The 27741-nt window shown below is 61.8% G+C and overlaps 1 protein-coding gene across 4 annotated transcripts in view; it reads left to right on the top strand.

Annotated features, from left to right (window-relative positions):
• MAP3K12 (mitogen-activated protein kinase kinase kinase 12) overlaps window positions 1-27265 on the top strand; it is a 93597-nt gene extending 66332 nt beyond the window's left edge. The window contains exons 1-14 of one of the 4 annotated variants that reach the window (XM_073318557.2): window positions 363-443; window positions 7398-7919; window positions 12143-12326; window positions 12758-12949; window positions 14511-14669; window positions 15690-15848; window positions 16735-16843; window positions 17514-17623; window positions 17882-17998; window positions 19066-19203; window positions 19900-20515; window positions 21647-21717; window positions 22165-22423; window positions 22944-27265. In XM_073318557.2, the coding sequence (XP_073174658.2) occupies window positions 7484-7919; window positions 12143-12326; window positions 12758-12949; window positions 14511-14669; window positions 15690-15848; window positions 16735-16843; window positions 17514-17623; window positions 17882-17998; window positions 19066-19203; window positions 19900-20515; window positions 21647-21717; window positions 22165-22423; window positions 22944-23042 (2649 nt within the window). In that variant the 5' untranslated portion in view covers window positions 363-443; window positions 7398-7483 and the 3' untranslated portion in view covers window positions 23043-27265. Of the gene's footprint in view, window positions 1-362; window positions 444-1513; window positions 1842-7397; window positions 7920-12142; window positions 12327-12757; window positions 12950-14510; window positions 14670-15689; window positions 15849-16734; window positions 16844-17513; window positions 17624-17881; window positions 17999-19065; window positions 19204-19899; window positions 20516-21646; window positions 21718-22164; window positions 22424-22943 lie in introns of those variants that run through there. The other 3 variants (XM_073318558.2, XM_073318560.2, XM_073318556.2) reach the window with 3 other exon arrangements.
• Window positions 27266-27741: the final 476 nt, after the last annotated feature.

Genomic DNA, 27741 nt, shown 5'->3' with positions numbered 1-27741 from the left:
GGGGGGCGCCGGTATTTCCCCATCTCCCGGCACCCAAAGGGTTAAACTCACCTAAGAGCAAGGAGTCCCCCCCGCCGCGCCGGGAGGGGCGGATCCCCCGGCCCAGGGATGAGCTCAGGGCCCCACTCACCTTGGCTCCTGCCTTCCCAGGGATGACATCAGCACCGGGGGCTACCTGCGGCAGAGGCGGGCGGCGGCGCAGCCCATTGGCTGGATCCCCTGCGGGGGCGGGGCTGGGGAGAGGTTGCTTCATTGGCAAAAAAGAAAAAAAAAAGCTGGGGGGGGGGGGGGGGCAGGGGCTGTGGGGGCGGCGCCGGGCCCGGCGCAGAAGCAGAGCGGGGGATCTGCCAGCAGCACATGGAGGGGAGGGAGAGAAAGGGGCAGCGTGCCAGGGAGAGGGAGAGGTGCATGGGGACGGCCGGATAGACAGACACACAGCCAAGGTGGGTGAGGTAATAGCTTCTGTTGGCCCCACTTCTGCTGGGGAGCGAGACCGGCTGGGAGCTACCCAGAGCGTCGGGTACTCAGAGTCCACAGCTCCAGACAGGGGAGACAGGGAGATGTGCCTGGGGAAGGGGGGGTGTATGGGGATAGATAGATCGATAGATTAGATAGAGGGGGGTGTATGGGGATAGATAGATAGAGGGGGGGTGTATGGGGATAGATAGATAGAGGGGGGGTGTATGGGGATAGATAGATAGATAGATAGATAGATAGATAGATAGATAGATAGATAGATAGATAGAGGGGGGGTGTATGGGGATAGATAGATAGAGGGGGGGTGTATGGGGATAGATAGATAGATAGAGGGGGGGTGTATGGGGATAGATAGATAGATAGAGGGGGGGTGTATGGGGATAGATAGATAGATAGAGGGGGGTGTATGGGGATAGATAGATAGATAGATAGATAGATAGATAGATAGATAGAGGGGGGTGTATGGGGATAGATAGATAGATAGATAGATAGATAGATAGATAGATAGATAGATAGATAGATAGATAGATAGATAGATAGAGGGGGGGTGTATGGGGATAGATAGATAGATAGATAGAGGGGGGTGTATGGGGATAGATAGATAGATAGATAGATAGATAGATAGATAGATAGATAGATAGATAGATAGAGGGGGGGTGTATGGGGATAGATAGATAGATAGATAGATAGAGGGGGGTGTATGGGGATAGATAGATAGATAGATAGAGGGGGGTGTATGGGGATAGATAGATAGATAGATAGATAGAGGGGGGGTGTATGGGGATAGATAGATAGATAGATAGATAGAGGGGGGGTGTATGGGGATAGATAGATAGATAGAGGGGGGGTGTATGGGGATAGATAGATAGATAGGGGGGGTGTATGGGGATAGATAGATAGATAGATAGATAGATAGATAGATAGATAGATAGATAGATAGATAGATAGATAGAGGGGGGTGTATGGGGATAGATAGATAGATAGAGGGGGGGTGTATGGGGATAGATTGATAGATAGGGGGTGCATGGGATAGATTGATAGATCGAGGGGGTGCGTGGGGTAGATAGATTAGATAGATAGGCAGGCAAAGGGATGGGTAGATAGGCAGGCAGGCAGGCAGGGGCTGGTAGCTAGTGTAGGGAGGGAGAGAGGAGCAGCGCTTTAGAGTAGCCCCAAGGAGAAATCCCAGCGCTAGGGACACGTTGGGAAGGAAATAAACAAAGCCAAGGCAAGGTGCCACGTGAGGGCGCCGGGACGGCACCGCGGCACCCAGCTGGCGAGGGCGGGATCGGGCGGCGGGGCCCGGGGAGGAGGGAAGGGGCGCCCCGGGGCTGGCTCGCTGCTCCCTCCGCGGCTGGTGACAGGTGAGTGGAGCGAGTCGTTTCCATCCACCCTGGGATCCTGGCGGGGGAGGGGAGGGGAGGGAGGCGGCAGGAGGGGCCGGGGGGCGATGCTTGGGGGGGGGGGCCCTCCAGTTTGCAGCAGCTCCCCAGGGAGAGGAGCGGGAACCCCGGGATGGCTGATCTGTTTGCTGGGGACCCCCATGGGCAGACCGTGCGTGGGCACTTGGGCTCAGTGGCTGGGAAGTGCCAGGCGAGGGCACAGGGCAGTCGCACGTGTTGGTTTGATGTGTGAGGTGCTGAGAGGACACCGATCCCACCTGGCCTGGCAAAGGGCTCTGCTAACCCTAGGTCACCGCTCATAAAGGGGCTGCTTTGGGGGGTGGGCAGGCAGGAGTCTGGGCACTGGGGTGAGGGTATGAAGGAGTCTGGCATTGGGGTGAAGAGTGCAGGGGGGTTGGGATGAGGGGTGCAGGGAAGGGGACTGAGTATCAGGGTGAGGGGTACAGGAGTGTTCTGGCATTGGGGTGAGGGGTACTGAAGGGACCTGGCACTGTGGTGAGGGGTTTGAAGGGGTCTGGGTATTGGGGTGTGTGGTGCTGGAAGGATCTGGCACTGGCTGAGGGGTGCAGGAGTCTGGCATTTGGTGAGGGGCTTGCAGGGTGTTGAGCACAGGGGTAAGGCGTATGAAGGGGTATGAATATTATGTTGAGTATCAAAGAGATCTGGCATTGGGGTATTGGGTGCAGAGGTTCAGGGTGGGTTGGGTGAGGGGTGCAGAGGGTATTGGGGTGAGGGGTAAGAAGGGGTCTGGTTATTGGGGTGAGAGGTACCAGAGGGTCTGGCATTGGGGTAAGTGCATGGGGTGTTGGAGTGGGGGTCCAGGAAGAGTCTAGCACTGGATGAGGGGTTCAGAGGTATTGGGGTGAGGGGTGCAGGAGGGGGTTTGGGGTGAGGGGTGCAAGGGGTATTGGGGTCAGGGGTAAGAAGGGGTCTGGGTATTGTGCTGAGAGGTACCAGAAGGTCTGGCACTGGGGTAAGGGTACAAGAAGTATTGGGGTGAGGGGTACTAGAGGATCTGGCATTGGGGTAAGGAGTGCAGGGGATGTTGGAGTGGGGGTACAGGAGGTGGGTTTTGGGTGAAGGATGCAGGGGATATTGGGGTGAGGGGTGTGGAAGGTCTGCAGTCCCCTCACTGAATCACCTCTCTCACCCGGTATTGCAGTGACCCAAACAGGTGCAGACAGACAAACTGACCATGGGCTCAGATGGGTCCATATCTTTCTCCGCACATGCCCAGCAGAACTCCCATACCCTGCCCCCCTGACGCCGGCCCCCCGCATGTCAGCCAGGCGCCCATGCTGTGAGTTTCATGCCGAGCTGGTTCCTGTGTGTGACTGAGCCCAGGACCTACTGACCCACTAAGGGGGGCTGCTCTGCTCCCCGCTGGCACGGCCTGTCCTGCTGGGCGGGGGGCCCTGCTCAGCTGTCACTACAGACTGGCGAGGGCGGACAGATATGGGCCAGAGTTACCCCGAGGTTGGGGGCGGGGAAGGTGTGCTTCAGCCAGCACTCATGCACCAGGGTGGAGTGGGAGTATGGATCAGTCCATTGCAATCCGCACTGGGCACCTGCTTACTAGATAGAGATGGACACATTGGACAGGTTTCAGAGTAGCAGCCGTGTTAGTCTGTATCCGCAAAAAGAAAAGGAGTACTTGTGGCACCTTAGAGACTAACCAATTTATTAGAGCATGAGCTTTCGTGAGCAGGGTTAGAGTCACAGAAAGGGGGGAAGGTAAGGGGGCTGTTTGAGGGAGTGCAGGAGACAGAGCAAAATGGTATCACATGGACAGTCCAGCGAAATGATGGTTAAGGGGGAGGAGAGAGAGATAATCTATCTATCCATCCCCATGTTGGCATCTGAGCGTCCCGGAGAGAGAGGAGACCTGCCACTCCGTATAAGGGGGTGATAAGGCACGAGGGGCTGGGGGTGAGGAGCTGGTCAGGGTCTCTGGCCTCCAGGTTCTCTTCCAGACCCCATTTGTCAGCCCTGTTCACAGCGTGTCGCTGTGCCCTCCATCAAGCCCCGATGTACTGCTCACACTAAGTTGCACGTGCTGCCCCAAATGCCAGACAGCAGCCGCAGGGAGAATGGACCCACATGGAGTCTCACCCGGGTGGCCCAATGCCTGGCCTCATTTGCATACACATGGCTTGCCAGCCAATCACAACCCCAGCTGGCAGCCATTGGCTCACCCGATGTGTAAAGGGAGTGGCTGGCACATTGCCTGGGAGCTGGGGCATGGAGGGGGAGACTGGGAGGATCCGGGCCAGAGATGGGTGAAGGCCCTGGTCTCCTTGGGCTGTTGCAGTCAGGAACGGTGCTCTGAGTCCCAGGTGCTGGTCCGAGCCAGCGTCCCCTCCTGTCAGCCCCAAGGGAGCCCAGGGCCAGGTGAGCCGGCTTCTAACCTGACTCTCGCATCTTCCGTAGAGTCACGGCTGGGCCCTCCCCGCGGGTGATGGGTGTCACAGACAGGATGATCCCGAGCTAGGCCTGGGAGCTGCTGGGAGGGGCACGAATGGGGCAGGATCCCGCTGCATCCGCTCTGCTGGCTTGTAGCCCTGGGGAGTCAGGAAGCTGCCGCTGCTCAGCTGTGCAGTCGATTGTCTTGATGTGTCTTTGCTGGAGGAGTTTGCAGCCAGGCTGTTGGGGTGGATTGGGGTATGAGCAGCATGTGCCCTGCGACTCCATCACCTGTGGCGCAAGCTGGTATAAGACCTCTCCCCTGCCCCGGTTTCACCCTGTCATTACTCATCGTCTGATCTGTCTATTTTTAGACACTAAGCACCTGATAGCAGGGAACCATGTCTTTAAGTGGCCTGTGCCCTCTGAAACCTCTTTAAATTATAGCAATCCCCCCCAAACCACAGCTGGTGGGGTGGGACAAGTCCAGGAAGCACCATGCTCAGCCAGCACCTTCCATCTGAGGATCTCATAGCACTTTGCAAAGAGTAATTAATTTAGCCCCATTAGCTCAGAGCATTATCCCCACATAACAGATGGGGAAACTGAGGCACAGAGAGTCCCGTCCCCCCCACTGTAATATAGCAGAGGGAATAGGACTCAGGAATCCTGACCCCTAGCCCTGAGCTGTAGGCACATGCTCCATCCTTCCAGGACTGAGACTAGAACCCAGGCATCCTGAGTCCCAGATTCTGGGTCTAACCTCTGTCTCCCCCTCCCGGAAGCAGGAACTGAACCCAGGATGGCTGATTCCTGGTCCTATGCTTTAAACCCAAGACTGTTCTCCAGCAGGCCTTGGGGGTTAGCAAGCCCCTAACCTACCCCCGGAGCCCAACGTGGAGAATTAAGCTGGTGTGGGCCAAGCAGCTTCAGTTTTGATGTTATTTGCAGAGAGAAGCATGTCGGCAAGCTCAGCAAGGGAGTCAATCCCCTTTGACCCGGGCTTTTGGTGACCCATTGGCTAATGCGCTGCCCGCCGTCCCTGAATGAGCTGGACTTGCCTGAGACAGGGTCAAGGCTCGCAATGTAATGATGGCAGGATGAGACAGGTGTCTTGCGGTATAAAGAAAGAAAGAAACCATCCATCCATCCATCCATCCCTCTCCCCAGCACTCGGTGGTCCTGAGCAGCTGCCTTCACCTGCGCCAGCCCTTGTGGGATAGGGGGCAGTGGTGGATCAATGGCTGGGTTGTTCTGGTCAATGGCTGGGTTGGAGGGGGTGGGGGGGGGTGTCAGCTCCAGCCTGGGCGATGCTGGTACCATCCGGTGACTGCTGAAGAGGTGATGTGGCGCGGCCAGTGGGGAGGGCTTCCCCTGCTACCCTGGGGAGGGGAGCAGCCAGACGGGTGGCAAGAGACGGGGCCAGCTCCTGGTTCCCGCAGAGCCGCCTGATTTCCCAGGAAGCCTGCTGGGCTGCATGCAAAATGAGCAGAGCTCCGGCACCTGTGTGGGAGAGAGCCTGGCACAGCGCTGCCAACTCCCACTGCAGCCGCGTCTGTCCCCACGGCCTAGGGGGCGCGCACACACCAACACAGCTACACACACAGAGCTACACCCCGACACACAGCCACACACACCCTGACACACACACATAGATACACCCAGAGCTACCCCCTGACACACAGCTACACACACACAGAGCTACACCCCGACACACAGCCATACACACACAGAGCTACACCCCGACACACAGCCACATACACCCTGACACACAGCTACACACACAGAGCTACACCCCGACACACAGCCACACACACCCTGACACACACACATAGATACACACATAGCTATGCACTAATACACAGCTACACACACAGAGCTACCCCCTGACGCACAGCTACACACACACAGAGCTACACCCCAACACACAGCCACACACACCCCGACACACAGCCACATACACCCTGACACACAGCTACACACACACAGAGCTACACCCCAACACACAGCCACACACACCCTGACACATAGCCACACACACAGCCACACAGAGAGCTACATACACATAGATACACACATAACTGCACACTAATACACAGCTACACACACACAGCTACACCCAGAGACACACTGACACACACACAAAGACACACAGCTACACCCAGAGCCACACCCTGCCACACAGCGATGCAACACACGGAGCTACACACAGAGCTAGGCACATACACAGTTACACACTGACACACAACTACACACACAGAGCTCCACGGCTACACCCACCTCGGCGCACACACAGCTACACGCACCCAGGTACTCCCACGAACGCACGCTCGCCAATGGCCGTGCCAACCCCGGCTCGGGGGCGCTGTGCCGGAGGGCGAGCTGCGGGGCACGATCCCGAGACGTGCAGGCTGCAGTCAGTTGGGCCAGGGGCACCCGCTTCCCTGCCCCCCACCCCCCCCGCGCCTCTGGTGCCGGCACGAGAGTGCGCCAAGAGTGCATCTCACACCTGCGCACTAGTGCCCAGCCTCACTGCCAGCCCTGAGCCAAGCCCCCTGCCGCCCCGGCCACTAGGCCACGCTGCCAGGACTCTTCAAACGTGACCTCCCCTCCCGCAGCGCAATGGGTCTGTCGGTGCCAGAGGGGGCCGGGACCTGCCCAGCTAGAGGCAGGGACCGGCCAAGGGGCAGGTCGGCGGTTTCAGCACCTTGGAGAGAGCTCGGGCTGCCGCTCCGGGGTGAGACCGCCAGGGACCCAGGCAGGAGCGGGGAAGCCAGCAGCTGCCTGCCTATTCTGGCCATGCGATCGCAGACCTGGGCTGTCTCCCCCCCCCCCCACCACAGCCTCCGCCTCTCCCATGGGTGCAGTCAGTGGGAGGCGAGGTGCCTTGTACGTGGCACGTTCAATGCATGGTGGGTGCCTTCTCCCTGGGCACGCCTGGCACGTTCAATGCCTGGTGGGTGCCATCCCTTGGCGATAGCCGGCAAATCCAGGCCCATGGCAGGTGCCCAGCAGTGGAGCAGGCAGGAGGGCATTGGATACACCTGGTTGACCCCAAGGGGGCTACGATTTCCAGTGGGATCCTATTCACGAGGATTTTCCTTTCCCCCACAGGCCCCATCTCCCCCAGGCCGTGCCGGGGACGCCCATCGACCGCCAGCCCAAGGGGTGTGGGGGGCTGCTGATGCCCAGAGCCCGCCATGGCCTGCCTCCACGATACCCGGACCCCCTCCCCGTCCTTCGCCAGCTTCAACACCATCCTGACGGAGAGCTCCCTCCGTAAGCTGGACCCCGACACCTCAGACTGCACCCCCGAGAAGGATCTGACGCCCACGCAGTGCGTGCTGCGTGACGTGGTGCCCATCGATGGGGGCGGCCACAGCCCCACGCCCAGCGAGGAGACGCGCGACCAGTTCGCCAACAGCGTCCTGCAGCTGCACGAGAATGAGGCCGGCGGGGGAGCTGGGGCGGGGGCTGGGAACCCCGAGGTGCGGCATGCTCGGTACCACGCCGACCAGGTCCGGCTCCACTGCCAGACGGGCAGCGGCTTCCTGGAAGGGCTCTTCGGCTGCCTCAGGCCCGTCTGGAGCATGATCGGCAAAGCCTACTCCACCGAGCACAAGCACCAGCAGGAAGGTGCGTGGCCCTGGGTGTGTGGGACCGGGCATTAGTGGGACCTGGGCAATGGGCTGTAGGAGCCGGCCTGGCCTGGCGACCGGCTGGGGGCGCTCATGGGCTGCTCCATCTCTAGGGTGGATTCTGATCTGACCTGCACAGGGGCTCAATCAGCAGAGCTCCATGGGAGTCCCTGGGCCCGATCCCCAGCGGGTGTAAATCAGCAGAGCTCCATGGGAGTCCCTGGGCCCGATCCCCAGCGGGTGTAAATCAGCAGAGCTCCATGGGAGTCCCTGGGCCCGATCCCCAGCGGGTGTAAATCAGCAGAGCTCCATGGGAGTCCCTGGGCCCGATCCCCAGCGGGTGTAAATCAGCAGAGCTCCATGGGAGTCCCTGGGCCCGATCCCCAGCGGGTGTAAATCAGCAGAGCTCCATGGGAGTCCCTGGGCCCACGGTGTAAATCGGCCATGGCAAGCTGTCTGCACTGTAGTGCCATTAGCGTCACAGCGTGGCTCTCTGTCTCCCTCTAGTGGCTCGATCATGTAAGGCGGTTTCTGAGGCTGCTGTGGCCGCCAGCCTAGCCACACTGGCTCAAGTCTGTGAAATCCAGGGGGTCCGTGTTTGATCCCAGCTGCCCCCGGGACATCGCTGCGGGCCATACTAGGACAGTGTTGATTCAGAGTGTCCCACGGAGCCCCCCAGGGAACGGAGGGAAGAATCTTGCCCTATTGGAATAGTTACTGGCTGGGCCCAGCCCCCTGCCATCCCCACATGCTGGGCTTTGTCTCTGGCTGAAATGCAGCCACCTCTGGGGGGAGACACAGCAGCTGTTGAACCTGCCAACGACCCGCAGCAGACAAGGGCGGGAAGAGAAAACACAGGACATCATGTCCCCGTGAATCTGCCAGGGTGCAGGGAGAGAGGATGAGATTTAGGGGGCACAGAATGGACTCCTCTGAGTCAGGGCTCTGGGGTGAATTTCCCAGCTCTCAGTGCGAGCACTGGGGTCTGCAAGGGCAGGGCCTGTGGTTGGCATCTCCCCGGGAGGTGGAGGAGGAGGAAGGATTAGATGGGGAAATATCTGCTTCCTTAAAGTCTCTCTTCCAGAGTCTACCCTGCCCTGTCCACTTCCCCCCACAGCTCTGGCTCTCTCTGCCCTACCGGCCCTGCTCCCATCCCTCACTCCAGTTCTGCCCAGCTGGACTCCTCACCAGGCCTCTTGCGTCAGTGGTGTGGCTGGGGTCGGACGAGGGGGTGGGAGGACAGGGATGGGGGCTGGGCTGGCCCTGAGCCCAGGCTGGCGTGGAGGCTGCTGGCAGCATTCTCCCGGCATGGCTGAGCAGCAGCCGGGCCCTGCCAGTGGCTTCCCTGCAGCAGTGAGCACGTCGGCAAGCGTGAGTGGGCGTGAGTGAGCGTGACGAGTGTGTGAGCTTGGGAACGTGTGCATGTGCCTGGGAGTGTGTGTGTGTGTGAGCGTGAGCGTGCCTGTGTGAGCGTGTGCGTGTGCCTGGGAGTGTGTGTGTGTGTGAGCGTGAGCATGCCTGTGTGAGCGTGTGTGTGCCTGGGAGTGTGTGTGTGTGAGCGTGAGCATGCCTGTGTGAGCGTGTGCGTGTGCCTGGGAGTGTGTGTGTGTGAGCGTGAGCATGCCTGTGTGAGCGTGTGTGTGTGCCTGGGAGTGTGTGTGTGTGTGAGCGTGAGCATGCCTGTGTGAGTGTGTGCGTGTGCCCAGGAGTGTGTGTGTGTGTGTGAGTGGGAGCGTGCCTGTGTGAGCATGTGTGTGTGCCCGGGAGTGTGTGTGTGTGTGTGAGCGTGAGCATGCCTGTGTGAGCGTGTGCGTGTGCCCGGGAGTATGTGTGTGTGAGTGTGAGTGTGCCTGTGTGAGCATGTGCGTGTGCCCGGGAGTGTGTGTGTGAGCGTGAGCATGCCTGTGTGAGCGTGTGCGTGTGCCCAGGAGTGTGTGTGTGAGTGTGAGTGTGCCTATGTGAGCGTGTGTGTGTGCCCGGGAGTGTGTGTGTGTGAGTGTGAGCATGCCTGTGTGAGCGTGTGCGTGTGCCCGGGAGTGTGTGTGTGTGTTTGTGAGCGTGAGCATGCCTGTGTGAGCGTGTGCATGTGCCCGGGAGTGTGTGTGTGTGTGAGCGTGAGCATGCCTTGTGAGTGTGTGCGTGTGCCCGGGAGTGTGTGTGTGTGTGAGTGTGAGCATGCCTGTGTGAGCGTGTGCGTGTGCCCGGGAGTGTGTGTGTGTGTGTGTGAGCGTGAGCATGCCTGTGTGAGTGTGTGCGTGTGCCCGGGAGTGTGTGTGTGTGTGTGAGCGTGAGCATGCCTGTGTGAGCATGTGTGTGTGCCCGGGAGTGTGTGTGTGTGAGCGTGCCTGTGTGAGCGTGTGCGTGTGCCCGGGAGTGTGTGTGTGTGTGAGCGTGAGCATGCCTGTGTGAGCATGTGCGTGTGCCCGGGAGTGTGTGTGTGTGTGAGTGTGAGTGTGCCTGTGTGAGTGTGTGCGTGTGCCCGGGAGTGTGTGTGAGTGTGAGCGTGCCTGTGTGAGCGTGTGTGTGTGCCCGGGAGTGTGTGTGTGTGTGAGCGTGAGCATGCCTGTGTGAGCGTGTGCGTGTGCCCAGGAGTGTGTGTGTGTGTGAGCGTGAGCATGCCTGTGTGAGCATGTGCGTGTGCCCGGGAGTGTGTGAGTGTGAGCGTGCCTGTGTGAGCGTGTGCGTGTGCCCGGGAGTGTGTGTGTGTGTGTGTGTGAGCGTGTGCGTGTGCCCGGGAGTGGCTGGGTGTCTTTCTGAAGGGGGCAGGGTGTGTTAGTGTGCACGGGGGGTGTGATCGTTCTAGTGTGCGTGCACCTGCGTGTCAGTGTGTGAGCGGGTGCACATGCCTGCATGTGTGTCAGTGAGTTAGCACGTGCACCTGGCACACTGTGGGCAGCTCGCCCTGGCCAGGCAGCCCCTGTTTGGCGGCAGAGCCGGCTCTGACGCCGTCTGCTCCATGACAGTGAACCCCTGCGCAGGCAGGGAGATCCCGGGGTGGGCGATGCTCTGCGGGGGTTTGTGTTTCGGTTGGGGGGGGTGTCACAGCTCGTGTCTCCGGGGGGGCTGCGGCCATGGCTGTGTGCAGCTCCCTGGCCTGCTGGGCCTTGCACTGAGCCCCACGGGCGGAGCTGCCTGGGCCCCACGGCACGAGGGATTCCGCTGGGACGCGTGTTTGCAGCAGGCAGCTCTAGCGGGGTCTGGGGCCTGCGAGTTACCAGAGCCCTGGCTAGTTCCTGCCCCACACCCTCCCAGGCTCTGGCCCCACAGGAGCCGCAGCTCAGCTCAGAGCCGGGAGGGGCTGGGACCTGCTGGCCCTGTCTGCTCTGCTGCGGGGGTTGCAGCCGCCACGGGGAGGGAGGCAGGAGAGAGCGAAAGTGCACTGCTGGGGTTGACAGATGTGCACACTCACATGTGCACACCCATGTGCACACGTGCACCCACGCATGCACACACACAAACTCACACATGTGCCTGCACGCACATGCACTAACCGCAACCCAGGGGCTCGCCAGCAGGCTTTAATCGCCCAGGTGTTCCTCTTTCTCCTTCTGGCCGCTGGCGGTCTCACCCACACCGTAACATGTGGCCTCGGGGCTGGGGAGTGCTGGGGACACACCCACGGGGGGAGAATCCGGATTCTCCTGCTCCACGAGCCCCTGCCATTGGAGCGGGAGACTCTCCATGAGCTCTTAGCAGGGTAGGGCCTATGGCACACAGCAGGGCAGCGCAGATTCCACCCGGCAGAGGGCAGCAGTGCGCCCCCCCCCAGACACAGGGTTGCAGGTTCACTGCAGTCACACTGTGTGACCCAAGAAGGCTGGGAGCCGCTCTGCCTCAGCTTGGCACGTGCCCGGGTAGTGGGGCGGGGGGGCTCAGGGTCCTGCAATCCCCTCACCCCTGGCTGTTTGGTCCCGATTCCTGGGAACTGATTCTGCAGAGTCACCAGGGAGCGGTGCCTCTACAGGGCCTGCAGGGTCGGGGTCTGGGATCTTGGTCAAGGTCAGGGGGTGCTTGTGTGGGCAGGCGTGTTTGGGTACATGTGGCTCTCCCTGCAGTTCTGTCTGCCTCCCCCTTCCCCCCCCCCCCATCCCAGGAGCCCTCGTTCTGCCATTTCCCTGGGCCAAGCCCTGGCTGCCCTGCAGCGCCCCCAGCCGCCACCCTTCTCTGCGCCCCGGGCAGGTGGCATCGGCTCTGGGACTCACCCCTCCCCCATCCCTCCAGACACGTGGGAGGTGCCGTTCGAGGAGATCCTGGACCTGCAGTGGGTGGGCAGTGGGGCGCAGGGTGCTGTCTTCCTGGGGCGCTTCCACGGCGAGGAGGTGGCGGTGAAGAAGGTGCGAGACCTCAAGGAGACGGACATCAAACACCTGCGCAAGCTCAAACACCCCAACATCATCACCTTCAAGTGAGTGTGGGGGAGGGGGCACCTCGAACAGGGGAGAGAGACACCCCCTCTAGTGCCCCCCCATGGGGCAGCACCCACCTGGGGTACACAAAACCCAGGGCACCCCTCCCGTGTACCCACAGTATTGCACACACGTGGGATGCAGAGTCTGTGGCCCTGCCAGGCAGTGCCCACCCCCACCCCCCATTTCCACCCCATTGTGTCTGGGCGTGCAGTGGTGCCCGCTCTCTGGGAGGGGCGCTCACCCTACAGCTGGGCCCAGGATGGGTGAGGGGCGCAGGGTTCCCTCGGAGGGGCAGGGCCGGGATGTCCCCACTATGCCCAACCAGACAGGCATCTCTGCCCAGCTGGCACCATCTGTTCCTGGCCAAGAGGAGGTGCCACCTTCTGCCCGGCTGGTTCCTACCCAGCCCTGCTCTCCTTCCCCTCAGGGGCGTCTGCACCCAGGCTCCTTGCTACTGCATCATCATGGAGTTCTGTGCCCAGGGGCAGCTGTACGAGGTGCTGCGAGCCGGGCGCAAGGTCACCCCCTCCCTGCTGGTCGACTGGTCCATGGGCATCGCGGGCGGCATGAATTACCTGCACCTGCACAAGATCATCCACCGCGACCTCAAGTCGCCCAAGTACGTGGCGGCAACGGGAGCTGGCGTAGGGGTGGGGATGGGCATGGGGCCTGCAGGGGAATGGGGGGCAGGGTGGGGCATGGTGCCAGGAGGGAAGCAGGGATGCGCATGGGATCGGCAGGGGAAGTGGGGGCAGAGACCGGTCTGGGGCCTGCAGGGTAGGGGGCACCCTCTGGGCAAGGGCAAAATCACCAGCTAGCTCTGTGATGCCCATCACCCCCCCGCCACCACCAGCCTGCGCGGACCCTCCCATCTCTTCCCCTGCTCCTCTGCTGGTGAGTGCAGGAGATGCAGCCTGATCTACCTCCGGCGTGAGCCGTTCCCAGCCCTGCCAAGAGGGGAAACCCCCGACCCCCACTTTGCTCCCCCACAGGGTCCCAGTGCCTGGGGTGACAGGAGGCCTCAGGGACTGCCCCCTGCTGGTGGAGGGATAGCACCCCCCACCCTGCACTGCCCCCTGCTGGTGGAGGGATAGCACCCCCCCCTGCACTGCCCCCTGCTGGTGGAGGGATAGCACCCCCCCACCCTGCACTGCCCCCTGCTGGTGGAGGGATAGCACCCCCCACCCTGCACTGCCCCCTGCTGGTGGAGGGGATAGCACCCCCCACCCTGCACTGCCCCCTGCTGGTGGAGGGGATAGCACCCCCCACCTTGCACTGCCCCCTGCTGGTGGAGGGGATAGCACCCCCCACCCTGCACTGCCCCCTGCTGGTGGAGGGATAGTACCCCCCCCACCTTGCACTGCCCCCTGCTGGTGGAGGGATAGTACCCCCCCCACCTTGCACTGCCCCCTGCTGGTGGAGGGATAGTACCCCCCCCCACCTTGCACTGCCCCCTGCTGGTGGAGGGATAGTACCCCCCCCACCTTGCACTGCCCCCTGCTGGTGGAGGGATAGCACCCCCCACCTTGCACTGCCCCCTGCTGGTGGAGGGATAGCACCCCCCACCTTGCACTGCCCCCTGCTGGTGGAGGGATAGCACCCCCCACCTTGCACTGCCCCCTGCTGGTGGAGGGATAGTACCCCCCCACCTTGCACTGCCCCCTGCTGGTGGAGGGAATAGCACCCCCCACCCTGCACTGCCCCCTGCTGGTGGAGGGAATAGCACCCCCCACCCTGCACTGCCCCCTGCTGGTGGAGGGAATAGCACCCCCCACCCTGCACTGCCCCCTGCTGGTGGAGGGAATAGCACCCCCCACCCTGCACTGCCCCCTGCTGGTGGAGGGAATAGCACCCCCCACCCTGCACTGCCCCCTGCTGGTGGAGGGATAGCACCCCCCACCCTGCACTGCCCCCTGCTGGTGGAGGGATAGCACCCCCCACCCTGCACTGCCCCCTGCTGGTGGAGGGATAGTACCCCCCCACCTTGCACTGCCCCCTGCTGGTGGAGGGATAGCACCCCCCACCCTGCACTGCCCCCTGCTGGTGGAGGGGATAGCACCCCCCCACCTTGCACTGCCCCCTGCTGGTGGAGGGATAGCACCCCCCACCTTGCACTGCCCCCTGCTGGTGGAGGGGATAGTACCCCACACTTGTGCTGACCCCCCTTTCCCCACTCCCAGCATGCTGATCACCTACGATGACGTGGTGAAGATCTCGGACTTCGGCACCTCCAAGGAGCTGAGTGACAAGAGCACCAAGATGTCCTTCGCTGGCACTGTGGCCTGGATGGCCCCCGAGGTCATTCGCAACGAGCCTGTCTCTGAGAAGGTCGACATCTGGTGAGCGTGGGGGGCTGGGTGGGGAGGGATGGGGGGAAAGCGGGGGGGGGGGTGTCCGAGCCCACAGCAAGGATGGGGGGGTTGGAGTTGGGAGGGCTCCTGGCCTAGGGCAGGAACAGGTGGCAGCAGTGGGGGGAGAGGAAGGGATGGGGGTAGGACTTGGGTTGGGGGTTTCATCCCCTGCAACTGGGTGGGAGGGGGGACAGGAGGATCCTGGGAGGAAGATGGATCAGGGGAGGGAGCTGGACTCTAAAGAGTTACAATGCCTCAGTTTCCCACCCCCCTGCCCCGGCTCTGCTTCTGCCCTGCAGCACCTTGAGGTCTGAGCCAGGGGGGGATTTGGGGAGGTCCCACAGAAGTGCTAGATCTGGGGCAGCTGCAGGGGTCACTGGGGGGCAGAAGCTGGGATTGTTTAGTCTGCAGAAGAGAAGAATGAGGGGGGATTTGATAGCTGTTTTCAACCACCTGAAAGGGGGTTCCAAAGAGGATGGCTCTAGACTGTTCTCAATGGTAGCAGATGACAGAATGAGGAGTAATGGTCTCAAGTTGCAGTGGGGGAGGTTTAGGTTGGATATTAGGAAAAACTTTTTCACTAGGAGGGTGGTGAAGCACTGGAATGGGTTACCTAGGGAGGTGGTAGAATCTCCTTCCTTAGAGGTTTTTAAGGTCAGGCTTGACAAAGCCCTGGCTGGGATGATTTAACTGGGAATTGGTCCTGCTTCGAGCAGGGGGTTGGACTAGATGACCTTCTGGGGTCCCTTCCAACCCTGATATTCTATGATTCTATGATTCTAAGTGTTTGGAGCTGGGGGGAGCTTTTCCATGGTTCGTAGAGTTCTCCCTGTCCTGTCCTGGCCACCAGCTGGCTACCTGCCCAGGCTGGCACCAGCTGCCTCCCCTCCCCATCACCTGGTGCCTTGCGGGGCGTGAGGGCGGAGGAGGGGCTGGGAGGGAGATGCTGATTCTGGTACCCCCCACTGCTGGAGAGCCCCCCACCTCTGCTGACACGTCCCCCCCCAGGTCCTTCGGGGTGGTGCTGTGGGAGCTGCTGACAGGCGAGATCCCCTACAAGGATGTGGACTCCTCGGCCATCATCTGGGGCGTGGGCAGCAACAGCCTGCACCTGCCCGTGCCCTCCGGCTGCCCCGACGGCTTCAAGATCCTACTGCGCCAGTGCTGGTGAGTGCCCCCAGTGACCCCCCCAGTGCTGTTGAGTGCCCCCAGTGACCCCCAGTGCTGGTGAGTCCCCCTGACCCCCAGTGACCCCCCTGAGTGCTGGTGAGTCACCATGACCCCCTGTGCTGGTGAGTACCCCCCAGTGCCCCCCCCAGTGCTGGTGAGTCCCCCTGACCCCCAGTGCCCCCCAGTGCTGGTGAGTCCCCCTAACCCCCAGTAATAGTGAGTGCCCTCAGTGACCCCCGCCAGTGCTGGTGAGCTCCCCCTGGCCCCCCAATGACCTCCCAGTGCTGGTGAGTGCCCCCCAACCCCCTAGTGACCCCACCATTGCTAGTGAGTGCCCCCAGTGACCCCCCAGTGCTAGTGAGTCCCACCTGACCCCCAGTCCCACCCCGGTGCTGGTGACCCCCCCGAGTGCTGGTGAGTGCCCCCACTGACCCCCAGTGCTGGTGAGTCCCTGTGACCCCCCATGCTGGTGAGTACTCCCCAGTGACCCCCTGTTCTGGTGAGTCCTCCTGCCCCCCCAGTAATCCCCCTGAGTGCTGGTGAGTGCCCCCCAGCATACTCCACAACAGCCCCCCTGGTGCTGGTGAGCCTGGCCCCAGTCCCCAAGCTGGCAGGAGGCAGGATCCATGGTTCACCCTCCCAGGCTGAGCCCCACAGTGCTGCCCCCTCCCATTACCATGTGGTTCAGATGCAGAGTCAGCCCAGAGCGGAGCAGCTCAATGCCCCTGCCCCCTCGCTCCTTCCTTCAGCAGCCCCCCCGGCCAGTGCTACATGCCAGGAGTCTGCTGGTGCCCTATCACCCCACGCAAGCCAGAGGGGCCCAGGCTCCTTGCTGAGGGTCCCTCATCTGCCCCAGGACGCAACCCTGTCTCTGCCCCCCCAGGAACAGCAAACCCCGCAACCGGCCGTCCTTCCGCCAGATCCTGCTGCACCTGGACATCGCCTCGGCCGACGTGCTCTCCACGCCCCAGGAGACCTACTTCAAATCCCAGGTGGGTCCCCCACTGCAGCCCCCCAGGAACCACCCAGCCCCCCACAGCTCCCCCTTCCAGCCCCCTGCACCTGCCCATTCCTCACCACTCCCCTTTCCAGCCCGCCATGCACCGTCCAGCCCCCCACTGCTCCCTCTTCCAGCCCCCCCATGCACCGCCCAGCCCCCACCGCTCCCCCTTCCAGCCCTCCATGCACTGCCCAGCCCCCCACTCTTCCCCCTACCAGCCCCCATGCACCACCCAGCCCCACACCACTCCCCATTCCAGCCCCCATGCACCGCCCAGTCACCCACCATACACCCTCCTAGCCCCCCCACTGCCCCTTCCAGCCCCCATGCACCTACACAGATGCTGCAGCACGCTGTGCTGCAGGGAACAGGGGTGTCTCAGTGGGGGGCTCTCACCCCTTGCAGTCAGTGCTGCCCCCAGTGGCCCAGCAGGGGGTGCTGTTTGGAGGTTTAGCTGTAGAATCACACTCCCTCCCCCCCCACCCCTGCCACCCCTGTGCTTTTTGAAGCCCCCGTGGCAGACCCAGGCCGGGGCTGGGGCAGCAATGAAAGTGCTGAGCCCCCCCGACACGCCCCCCGCAGTGCCCTGCAGGGGGTGCCTGGCCCCATAGAGGGGGTCCCTGTCGTGGGGCCAGAGCTGAGGCCCGTGTCACCCCCTGCAGGCCGAGTGGCGCGAGGAGGTGAAGCTGCACTTTGAGAAGATCAAGTCGGAGGGGACGTGTCTGCACCGGCTGGAGGAGGAGCTGATCAACCGGCGCCGTGATGAGCTCCGGTCAGGGAGGGCCCGGGGCAGGGGGCAACCCACTGGGGTGGTGGGTGGGGACGGGGCAGGGACCTCCATGGCGGGGAGGATGTCCTGTTCAGATCGGGGGGCAGGGCAGGGCTCGGCCTGGAGGGTGGCACCCCTGGGATGGGGGAAGACACGATCCTCGGAGAGGAGGGGGTGACATCCCATTCTGATGGGGGAGGGGGACCTTTGGCCCCACCTCCAGCTGTGTGATTGACAACTCCCCTGCTGCCCAACCCCCAGGCACGCGCTGGACATCCGGGAGCACTACGAGCGCAAGCTGGAGCGAGCCAACAACCTGTACATGGAGCTCAACTCGCTCATGCTGCAGCTGGAGCTGAAGGAGAAGGAGCTGCTCAGGTGAGGGCAGCCCCCCCATCACTGCCCCCTCAGGGATCCATTACTGCTGATCTGGGGTCCCAGCCTGCCCATCACTGCCCCCCTGCTGAGATCCAGCCCCCCCCCATCACCACCCCCTGGGAGATCCAGCTCCCCATCACCGCATCCTGCAGGGCTCCAGCCCCCTATCACTGCCCCCTGTGTGGATCCAGCTCCCTCCCAACACTGCCCCCTGGGAGGCCCAGCCTTCCGATCACCACCTCCTGCTGGGATCCAGCACCCCGCCCAACACTGCCCCCTGGGAGATTCAGCCCCCCATCACCGCATCCTGTGGGGATCCAGCCCCCTATCACTACCCGCCTGGGAGATCCAGCTCCCCCCCATCATTGCCCCCTGGGGGGCCCAGCCCCTCATCACTACCTCTTGCAGGGATCCACCCCCTCATCACTGTCCCTCTGGGGAGATACATCACCCCATCACCCCCTACTCTGACCCCCCCCAACACACACGCATGGTCCCTGAAGGGCTGGAACTTGGGGATTCCCCCCCATGAGCTCCCACCCGCTGAGTCCTATGAACTCAGTGAGCTCCCACTGATTTACACCAGCTGAGAGTCTGGCCCCTGCCCCTGCAGGTGTCAGAGGAAGGAGTAATGCTCCCTTCCCACCCCCACTCCCACAACCATCCTCAGGCCAATTTCTTCCTGACCTTGGAGAGGGACAACTTTATGCCTTGGAGCATGAGGGTGAAAGAGCATTAGTCTGATCTGGGCAATGGTGGGGAGGGTGCAGTGCCTGGACCGGGGCTGAGTCTGACGGGGGCCGTACCCGGACCAGGGCTGAGTATGATGGGTGCAGTGCCCAGGCCGGGGAGGAGTCTGACAGGGGCCATGCCCAGGCCAGCGCTGAGTCTGACGGGGGCCGTGCCCGGGCCGGGGCTGATTCTGACGGAGGCTGTGCCTGGGCCAGGGCTGATTCTGATGCACGCAGTGCCCAGGCAGGGCTGAGTCTGATGGGGGCCGTGCCCGGGCCGGGGCTGATTCTGATGCGGGCAGTGCCCAGGCAGGGCTGACTCTCTCTCCCTGGCAGGCGGGAGCAGGCGCTGGAGAAGAAGTACCCGGGGCTGTTCAAGCCACATGCATCGCGCAGTCTCCTGCACGGCAACACGGTGGAGAAGCTCATCAAGAAGAGGAATGTGCCCCAGAAGCTGTCACCACACAGCAAGCGGTGAGGGGTCCGGCCTGGGGCCGCAGCCACAACCCTCACCTCGGGGTGGAGGGCGGGTCAGGACTCCTGGGTTCTGGCCCTTGCTCACTGTGTTCTGAGGAGGGACAAGCCCCTTCCCCTCTAGAATGACCTGGGGGGGGGGCTGTGAGGCGGAATCACCTCTGGGCACCTGGAGGGAGACTGAGGATCAAGGAGTTGGGGGACGGAGATGGGGGGACTGAGGCTCAGGGAGGTGTGGGAGGGAGATGACAGGGCTGAGGCCCAGGGAGGTGGGGGAGGGAGATGGGGGGCTGAGGCTCAGGGAGGTGGGGGGAGGGAGATGAGGGGGTCTGAGGCCCAGGGAGGTGGGGGGCAGGAGATGGGGGGCTGAGGCCCAGGGAGGTGGGGCGAGAAAGCTGGAGGGGAGGGGAGCCGAAGCATTGGAAGTTGTGGGGGGGGCTGAGGCTCAGGAGGGTGGGGGGATGGGAAGTGAGGCACAGGAACATGGGGGAGGGAAGCTGAGGGTGGGGGAACTGAGTTGGGGAAAGCTGGAGGGGGGCTGAGGGATTGGATAGGGGAGGGGCAATTGGCTTGGGGAGAGTGAGGAGATGCAGGGATTGGGGATGGGGAGGGCACCCGGGATCAAAGAGGGGCACAGGAAGTGGGGAGGGGAGGGGGGCAGGGACCGGCCACCCCCCGACCCGTGCTCTCCCGCAGGCCGGACATCCTGAAGACGGAGGTGATCCTGCCCAAACTGGACTCGGCCATTGCCCAGGTGTCGATACCCGCGTGCCAGAAGGGCCCCACCTCGCCGGGCCGGAGCCGCCGGGCCAAGCCGCGCTACCGCAAAGCCAGCGCCAAGGGCAGCTGTGGGGAGCTGACCGGGCCCCGGGCCCCGGAGCCAGCGGATGCGGGGCAGCGGCTGGAGGCCTGCGCCGCCCTACAGGGGCTGCAGCACGACTTGCTGCGCCGGATATCCTCGTCCAGCCCCGACCTCATCAACACCACCCTGGAGGCCGAGGCCAAGAAAGAGGGGGCCCCTGCCGGGCCCGAGTCGCCCCCGGCCGAGCAGCCCCGCAGCGAGACCCCCAGTGAGGACACGGCCTCTGTGCCCTTCTCCAGCAGCCCCGACTCGCCCTCCTCCAAGCAGGGGGCCGTGGGGCCGGCGGACAAGAGCCACCGGCTGTTGGGCCTCGCCCAGAGGCTGCAGCCGGGTGAGGAGCCCGACAAGGAGCCGGGCGTGGCGGGCAAGGCGGGCAAGACCTGTGGGGTGCCGCAGCAGCATCTGACACCCGCAGCGCTGCTCTACCGAGCGGCCGTGACCCGAAGCCAGGTGAGCGCGGCTCAGCGGGGGCTGGGCCTTGGGCAGGGGGCACCAGTGTTGATTTAAATGGGTTGACTGTAGGGAGCAGTAGGGGACTGTTGGTTGTGACACCGATCGCCTGTAGGGGGCGCATGCAGCGTAGGTGGGACTGGAACACTGCGCCCAGCTCTGGGGTGTGCATTGCATGGGGGAGATCGGAGGAGCCACAAAACTGGCCGTAGGCTGGAGAAGATGCTGGCAGCGAGGGGCTCAGCAAAATGTGGCTGGAGACGTGCCTCAACCAGGGCTCCTGGGCCCTTCGCGAGGGGAACCAGGCACTATGGGGCTCCTCAGTTGAGTGGGGACTGGGCAGGATGGAAACCAACAGCTTCCAAGAGGGTATTTGGCACCAGTTTGTCCCAGGCAGGGTGATGAGCCCTGGGGCCAGGCTCCCGGGGGAAGGAGGAGGGACAGTGTTCTCCAGCGTTTGGAGGCTGCAGGCCCAGCTGGACTGCCCGTGGGGAAAGGGGGTCAGAGCCAAGTTACTTGGCTCCTGAAGGGGCTGGTGGGGGGAATTGGTTGGCCTGGGCTACCCGGTTTGGCTTGTGCCCCCACATCCCTCAGCATCCCCATCCCTGTGCCCTGCCCCAATCCATCAGCTCCCCTCCCTGTGCCCCACCCCCTCCCTGTGGATCCCCAATCCCTTAGCCCCTCCTTTCCATAATCCCTGTGCCCCTTCCTAGTCCCTGTTCCTTCCCAGTCCCTGTGCTACCCCAGTCCTGGGCTGTCCCCACAGCTCTGCCAGTGCCCCACAATCCTGACGCACAGCCTCCTGCTAGCCCAGCCCTAGGCTAGCCCCACAGTTGTGCTGGAGCCCCTGAAACCCGATCACAGTCCCCTCTGCTAGCCCAGCCCTGAGATTTGGTTGTGCGAGTCGTTTTCATTACCCTCCAAGGGCTGGGCAGAGTGAGTGGGTTGCTGGATCTCATTTGGCTGTCCTGGCTGCCGACAGGCCCTGGGCTGATCCTGCCCTGTGGGCGAGTGGGTGTCCAGGCTCTCCAGGGAAGCCTGTGCCCTCCTGCGCCCATGGGGTTCACAGCAGCCCTGGGGGTGGGGGGCAGGTCCCGCTAATGTGGCTCTTCTCTGCCTTCTGCTCTCCAGAAGCGAGGGGTCTCGTCCGAGGAGGAGGAGGGAGAAGTGGACAGCGAGGGGGAGCTGCCACTGAGGCAGAGGTGGGTACAGGCCTGGGCTCCTGAGCCTTCAGCTCCAGGGCTCGGCCACGTGGCTTTCCTCCCCTCCCATTGGCCTGCCATGCCCGGTGGGCTTGGGCACAGGGCAGGGGTTGCTGTGGCACGTGGGTGTTTGTCACCCTCTAGGGGGCACTGTAATAGTGCCGGAAACTGCTCATGAGCCATGGTCTTAAGCACTAGTCGTTAGAGCTGCGGGGCTAGAAGCCAGGATGCCTGGGTTCTTTTCTCAGTTCTGGGTGGGGAGCATGGGGTCTAGTGGCTAGAAGGGAGGGAGGGGTGGCTAGACACCCCGAACGCCTGGGTTCTATCCCTGGGTCTGTCACCGACCTAGTGTACGGCACTGAGCTCCCTGAAGAGTCTCTGAGCCTCAGTCCCCAGCAGGAAAAACACTCCCCACTGGTGGGTGATGGGGGGCTGCTCTGCTGACAGGTGGCCCCAGGGGCTGAGCAAGCGTCAGTCGCTGTCCACCTTCAGCTCGGAGAACTTCTCGGACGGGGACGGTGAGGAGGGGAACACGAGCGACGCGTCACCCAGCGGCACCAACACGGGGGAGCGCTCCGATGACATGCTCTCACAGAGCTCCGAGATCCCGCTCGACGCCCTGGCCCACTCCGACGGCCTGTCCGAGAAGGAGGCTGCTGTCCAGCAAGTCAAGAGCCAGCTCAGCGCTGAGCAGAACATCGCTGAGGTGAGTGCCCCGCCCTGCTGAGGGCTGCGGGGGCATGAGGGGGGTGGGGACCCAGTGTCCCCCTGCCGGGCCGCTCTGCAGTGCAAGCGGCTCAAGGAGGGTGGGGTCCCAAGTGCTCCCCCTGCTGGGGGCTCTGACATGCAGGGGGCTGAAGGGGGGGGGGTCACAAGTGCTTCCCCTCTTGGGGACTGTGGGGGGGGGGGTACAACGGGTTTGGGGGAGGGGAGTCCCGCGTGCTCCCCCTGCTGGGGGATGTGGAAAGTGCCAGGGATTCCAGGGGACGGTGTAGGGGCTCCAAGAACCACTGGGTTGGTGATGCCCATAAGAACGAGCCCCGGATTCATCAGGACTTGCCCAGCATCTTGCCCCTCAGAGGGGCCCATCTGCCCTGGGAGATCCCATTGGGCGGAGGTGGAGCAGCGGTTTGGTTTGGCATGGGGTGGGGGTGTGCCAGCTCCCTCTCCCCCCCCCCCCCCCCAATCTGTGCTCTGATCTTGCCTCTTCCCCGGCTCTGGACCAGAACCCCTCCGTGTACGAGGACTCGGACTGTGACAGCACCGAACTGGACCACTCGGGCAGTGGAGACACACACAGACAGCCAGCAGCCCCCAGCTCGTGATGGCCCGGCCCACCCCCCCCGCGAGGTTGTACAGACCCCCAGATATTTATATAAATAATCTATAAATCTCTATATAAAGCTATATAATGTATAATCTACCCCGAGGCAGCGCCGGAGCCAGCCGGAGCAGCCCATGCACTGAATTCACCTCGGTCCTGATGGACAGACTGAGGGGGGTGGGGGGAGGAAATCTCTGGGGTGCTTGGGGGTTAGCCTTGCACAGCTGGAGATCACGAAATGCCCCATGGCGTCGGACTCCTGGCCAGAAGGGCCCCGCGGCACTCGTGCCAGCTCAGAGCAGAACTGGCCCATGACCGGCAGTGTCTGGGAACAGGACCATGATGCACTGGGAGAGCAGCTGGGATGCAGGGAAGATAATCCCTCCTAAACGATCTGCAAAGCTCAACCCGAGAGAGGAGAGATGTGGTGCTGTCCCGGCACTTATCCCGTTGGCGGGCTGGGTCCGGCCAGGAGTTCGACAGGAGCTGGAGAGGACGGGCAGGCAGCGTGGTACCCTGCGGGCGGAGGTGTGCGGGTTGCTACATCACAGAGATCGTGTGGAAGCTCCTTCGAGAACAAGCAAAGCCCAGCAGAGCAACCAACCACCTCCAAGATCTGCCCAGGGCAGCAACGCACCAGGCTGGGGCAGAACCTTGAGCTGACCCGCCCTCAGGGGCAGAACTGCGACCCCAGCCAGCCCCTGCTCCTGCTCCCAGGCAGATCCTAGATCCAAACCTCCTGCTCCACACCAGCCGCCCCCGTTCCCCATCTCAGCACCAAGCAAGTCTGCCCCTGCCCCAGGTTGCAGCGGTGCTGCCGGCTTTCCGGCCAAGGGAGGATGGGGTGGCTGCGCTGCCTCCTGCTGGTAGCCACATGCACTGCACTTTTTGTTGGTGTTAATTTATTTTAAACGAATGTTTACATTTGCACTTGTGTCCTGGTTGGAACAAGGAGGGGGTGGAGCTTGGGGGTGGGACTTAAAGGGTGGGCTCTGTGGGGCTCCTGATGCCTCTGAGCCCCTGTTGTGTTTGGGGGGGCAACCCCCTTCCCCCCTTTATGTAGATGCATCCCTCCTGCTGGGCTGTTTCTCAGGTGAAAGTTCCCCCACCCCAGCACCCCTTTCCTCCTGGAACTGTTTGTCCTTGCTGCTGAGTGTTTGGGCCCCTTGGGCAGCCCCCGCAGTGCAGCTGTGGGGAGCAATGAGGATGGCTGGGAGGGGCAAGCCCAGCATCTGATTGGTGTGGGCTAGCCCTCCCCAAAACCCCAGTGCTCCATGCAAATGCCGGGTTTGTGCGTGATCAGCATCAGCCCTGCTGGGCCTTAGGACATGGCCCCAGGCTGTACGGGTTGGGCACCAAGCAGCTCAATGGGCTACTGGCTGTCATGCTGGTAGAGACCCATGGGCTGGTTGGCCCCTGTCAGAAACCCAGCTGCAGTCCCTGTGCCTCCCCTCCCAGCAAGAATCTTTCCATGGCCCTGGGGGGAAGGGTGCACTGTCCCTGCCCCAGCCTGGGGCAGAGCGCTGGCTATCCAAGCTAGCAGGGGGTGGGAGTGAGGTTTCTTATAGCTCCTGCCCACCAGGCCTGAGCTTCCTGCCTGTTTTAGCCTTGCTTGATGGGGCATGTTTCAGCAGGCACCTCCTGGGGGTTCTGTATGTCCTACATAATAGCATTACAAAGGAAAACCACAGGGGACAGCCCCACATGCCATCAGTCAAAGCTCCCAGTTTCCCGGGGTAGCCTAGGGTCCCAGCAAGGGGGCAGGTGGTGGGGTGGGGGGCTGTGGCTGTCAACTAACTGACCCCCAATCCCATGTAGCACATTCACCAGCATTGGACTAACCTGCCCCACCCATGCCTGCTCTCGGGCCAGCATGGCTGCCACTCAGATTGTGCCAGGCCATGGGCTGTGCTCCGCTGGTACCTATGGGAGTTTTTCTGGCAGGGTGCTGCAGGGCCAAGTTCCCCAGCCAGTCAGGTTTGTGGCTAAGTTGGTGGCAGCCTGTAGGCAATCAGCCATGGCATCTCCCCACAGGCAGGCCCACTGGCTGGCACATGGAGCTTTGCTGCTGCATGTTGCTTTCTGGCCACAGGGAAGCTTCCCCTCCCCCCAAAAAATCCACACCTGGCCCCTCTCAGACACCAAAACAGAGGGTAGGCCAGTTGCATCTCTTGTCTGCCCCTTGCAGGGGAAAAGGAGCATGTTTTGTGCTGGTCATGCACCTGCCCCCCAACGCCCCTGCCTCAGCGAGCTCACACGCTAATAGAGACAGTTAGTCCCAGTGGCTAAATCCCTTGCCTGGGACCCTGAAGGCCTTCTCTAGCTCAGCCACATGCCTGCTGGGTGACCTCAGGCAAATTGTTTCCCTTCCCCTGCCTCAGTTTCCCTATCTGTACAAATGAGGCTCACGCTATGACCCTGTTTTGCAAAGACAATAGCTGGGTATTAACTCAACAAGTGGGCAGGATGGGAAACAGCAGCCCAGCCAGGGGCCTTGCCCTGAAAACGTCACCCAACAGGTCAAGTGGTAGACTGAGGAGCAGCTTCCCGGGGCTGATAGTGCTTTAGTAGCCCATGCTGCCTCTCAGTTGTTTGTAGCAATTCCTTCAGGGCCAGGCTGACCCCTGTGCACCAGCAACCGAGGCCCCCCAGAAGCCTGAGGGGCCAGGGGAGAAATAGATCATGGCCAAGAGGTAGTGCTGAGTGAAATTTTTTGACCTAAACTCTTTTAGGGGCATGGGGCTGAAAAAGGCAGATTTAGGGACACCCAAGTGGTTTGCCACTTTGTGTTGGTGTCACTGACATTGGTTCCCACTTCAGAAAAAAAAACATGAAACTTGTGTTTCAAAATGACATTTTGGTCCCAAATCCCACCCTTGTCTAGCCCAGCCCCAGCATGGTGCTTATCCCTTTGGGTTCTCCCCAGGGGCCTGCTCCTGCTCCCTCCCCACACACACTCCAAACATCTGCTTCTGGCTCCTGTCCATGCATTGCACTGCAGGACTGCAGCTGAGCGGCAGGGCTGAGAGCCCTGGCTGCACCTGGCCTAAAGGTGGTCATCTGTCCAGTGGTTCTGCCCTGCCCGCAGAGGGAGCTGGGAAGGAAAAGGCTGGAGCCAGACTTGCTGACCTGCCGTCCCCACTCCTACAGGCACTTACCTATTCACCATATGCAGAGAGGATGGAGTGCTCCATGGTCCAGCCCCAGGCAGCATGGACCATGGGGAGGTGGAGAGAGGAAGCCCCATTCCTGGCAGCAGTGGGAAAGGATTGAACAGCAGGTGCACAGCACTGTCCTGGGCTCTCCAGAGCCAGGCAATGGCTAGGCCTGGGCCACAGCCCAGAGAAGTCTTTCAGGTAGCCAGGCTGCTAAGAAAGCTCCATCAGGCAAGAGCTAAGCTTTGCCAGGTGACAGCAGCACCTGGCTGTGCTCCTGGAGGATGGGGGGGAGTGGGGGGTGGCCAGAACTGCACCCAGGCTGTTCCGGTCATTGCCTCTAACAGTTGCAGCCAGTAGGAGTTCCTGTAGGCCAGTGGGGGACAGGCAGCCAGATCTGTAACCCAGTTGCCATGTAGCTTGCTGGCTGTGCATGAAGCTCTCTGTACAGCAGCTTTCTCTACAAGGGCAGTTTTCTAGCACTTGGGGTGGGGGGCACGTAGAGCAGCTCCAGGAGGGATACCACTTGGTGGATTATGAGAAAACTCAGCTCCATTTGAGAAGGTGTTTAAAGCTGCACCCAGCTAGTCCTGGTGCATCAGAACCTTGAGCACTGCATGCGGAAGATCTGATGAGCCTGAAACCAACTGGACATTTTAGTCTATAGCCTCTTGCCTGCAGCTGTCAGATGCAGCCCTCACCCAGGCTTTGCTCCACAAATCCCCATTCAGGGCTGCTTCCCCAGAGAGCTAGGTTCTTCCCTCCAGCCTGCTGTCCTTAACACAAATCTCTTCCTTGCCCCTGCCCCTATTTCCCAGGGGGCATGGAGGGGAGATAGCCATGGGGAGATCCCACCCTACCCCACTTTGGTCATTCTTCCTGTGGAAGGCAAGTTCTCACTCCCTCAGGCGAAGCCATACCTCAACCAGTTGGGATACCTGTTCTCTACACCTCTGTGACATGCATCAGTGTAAGATAGCTCCTGGATGTAGCCTGTCCGTATGGTTCGACCACTGCTAGATGAGTAATGACACCACTGATTTCAATTAAAGACCATTTTGTATTGAAAGTGCTGGCAGGTGTGTTATTGATGCCGCAGGGCTGGGAAGGATGGCACCCCACTGGCCCATGAGTCTCCTTGGGCCACAGCTGGCAGATGAAGTAGGGGCTAGCAACCTGGGCATCAGAGGCTACCAAGCTATTTTCAGTACAACTGAAGACAAAAGTCAGTTTTGGCATTTTAGGCCTGTGCTTTGCTGGAGCAGGCAAGTCTAGCCCTGTTCTTGGGGTGAAGGTGAGTGGTGTTAAGGCCTGAGCCCTTAGCCCCAAAAGGGCAGATTTCCTCCCCGAAACTGACAGCACAAGGCTATTCTAACTGGAGAGGGGTGCAGGCCACACCCCAGCATTTAAAACCAATGTTGTTTGGGGGAGTAAACCTGTCAGGAGGCCTTGCCCTCCGGCCTCACCTCCCTCAAGGGGAAGGGAATGAGCATGCAGTGTATGGTCTAGCCCTGGATGGGCTTCTTTAGCTAGTGGTTTAGCTGA

Source organism: Lepidochelys kempii, chromosome 20 (assembly GCF_965140285.1).
Source record: "Lepidochelys kempii isolate rLepKem1 chromosome 20, rLepKem1.hap1, whole genome shotgun sequence".
Taxonomy (NCBI): domain Eukaryota; kingdom Metazoa; phylum Chordata; order Testudines; family Cheloniidae; genus Lepidochelys; species Lepidochelys kempii.
Note: the sequence above shows the minus strand (reverse complement) of the source record. Positions and strands in the feature narration are given on the sequence as shown.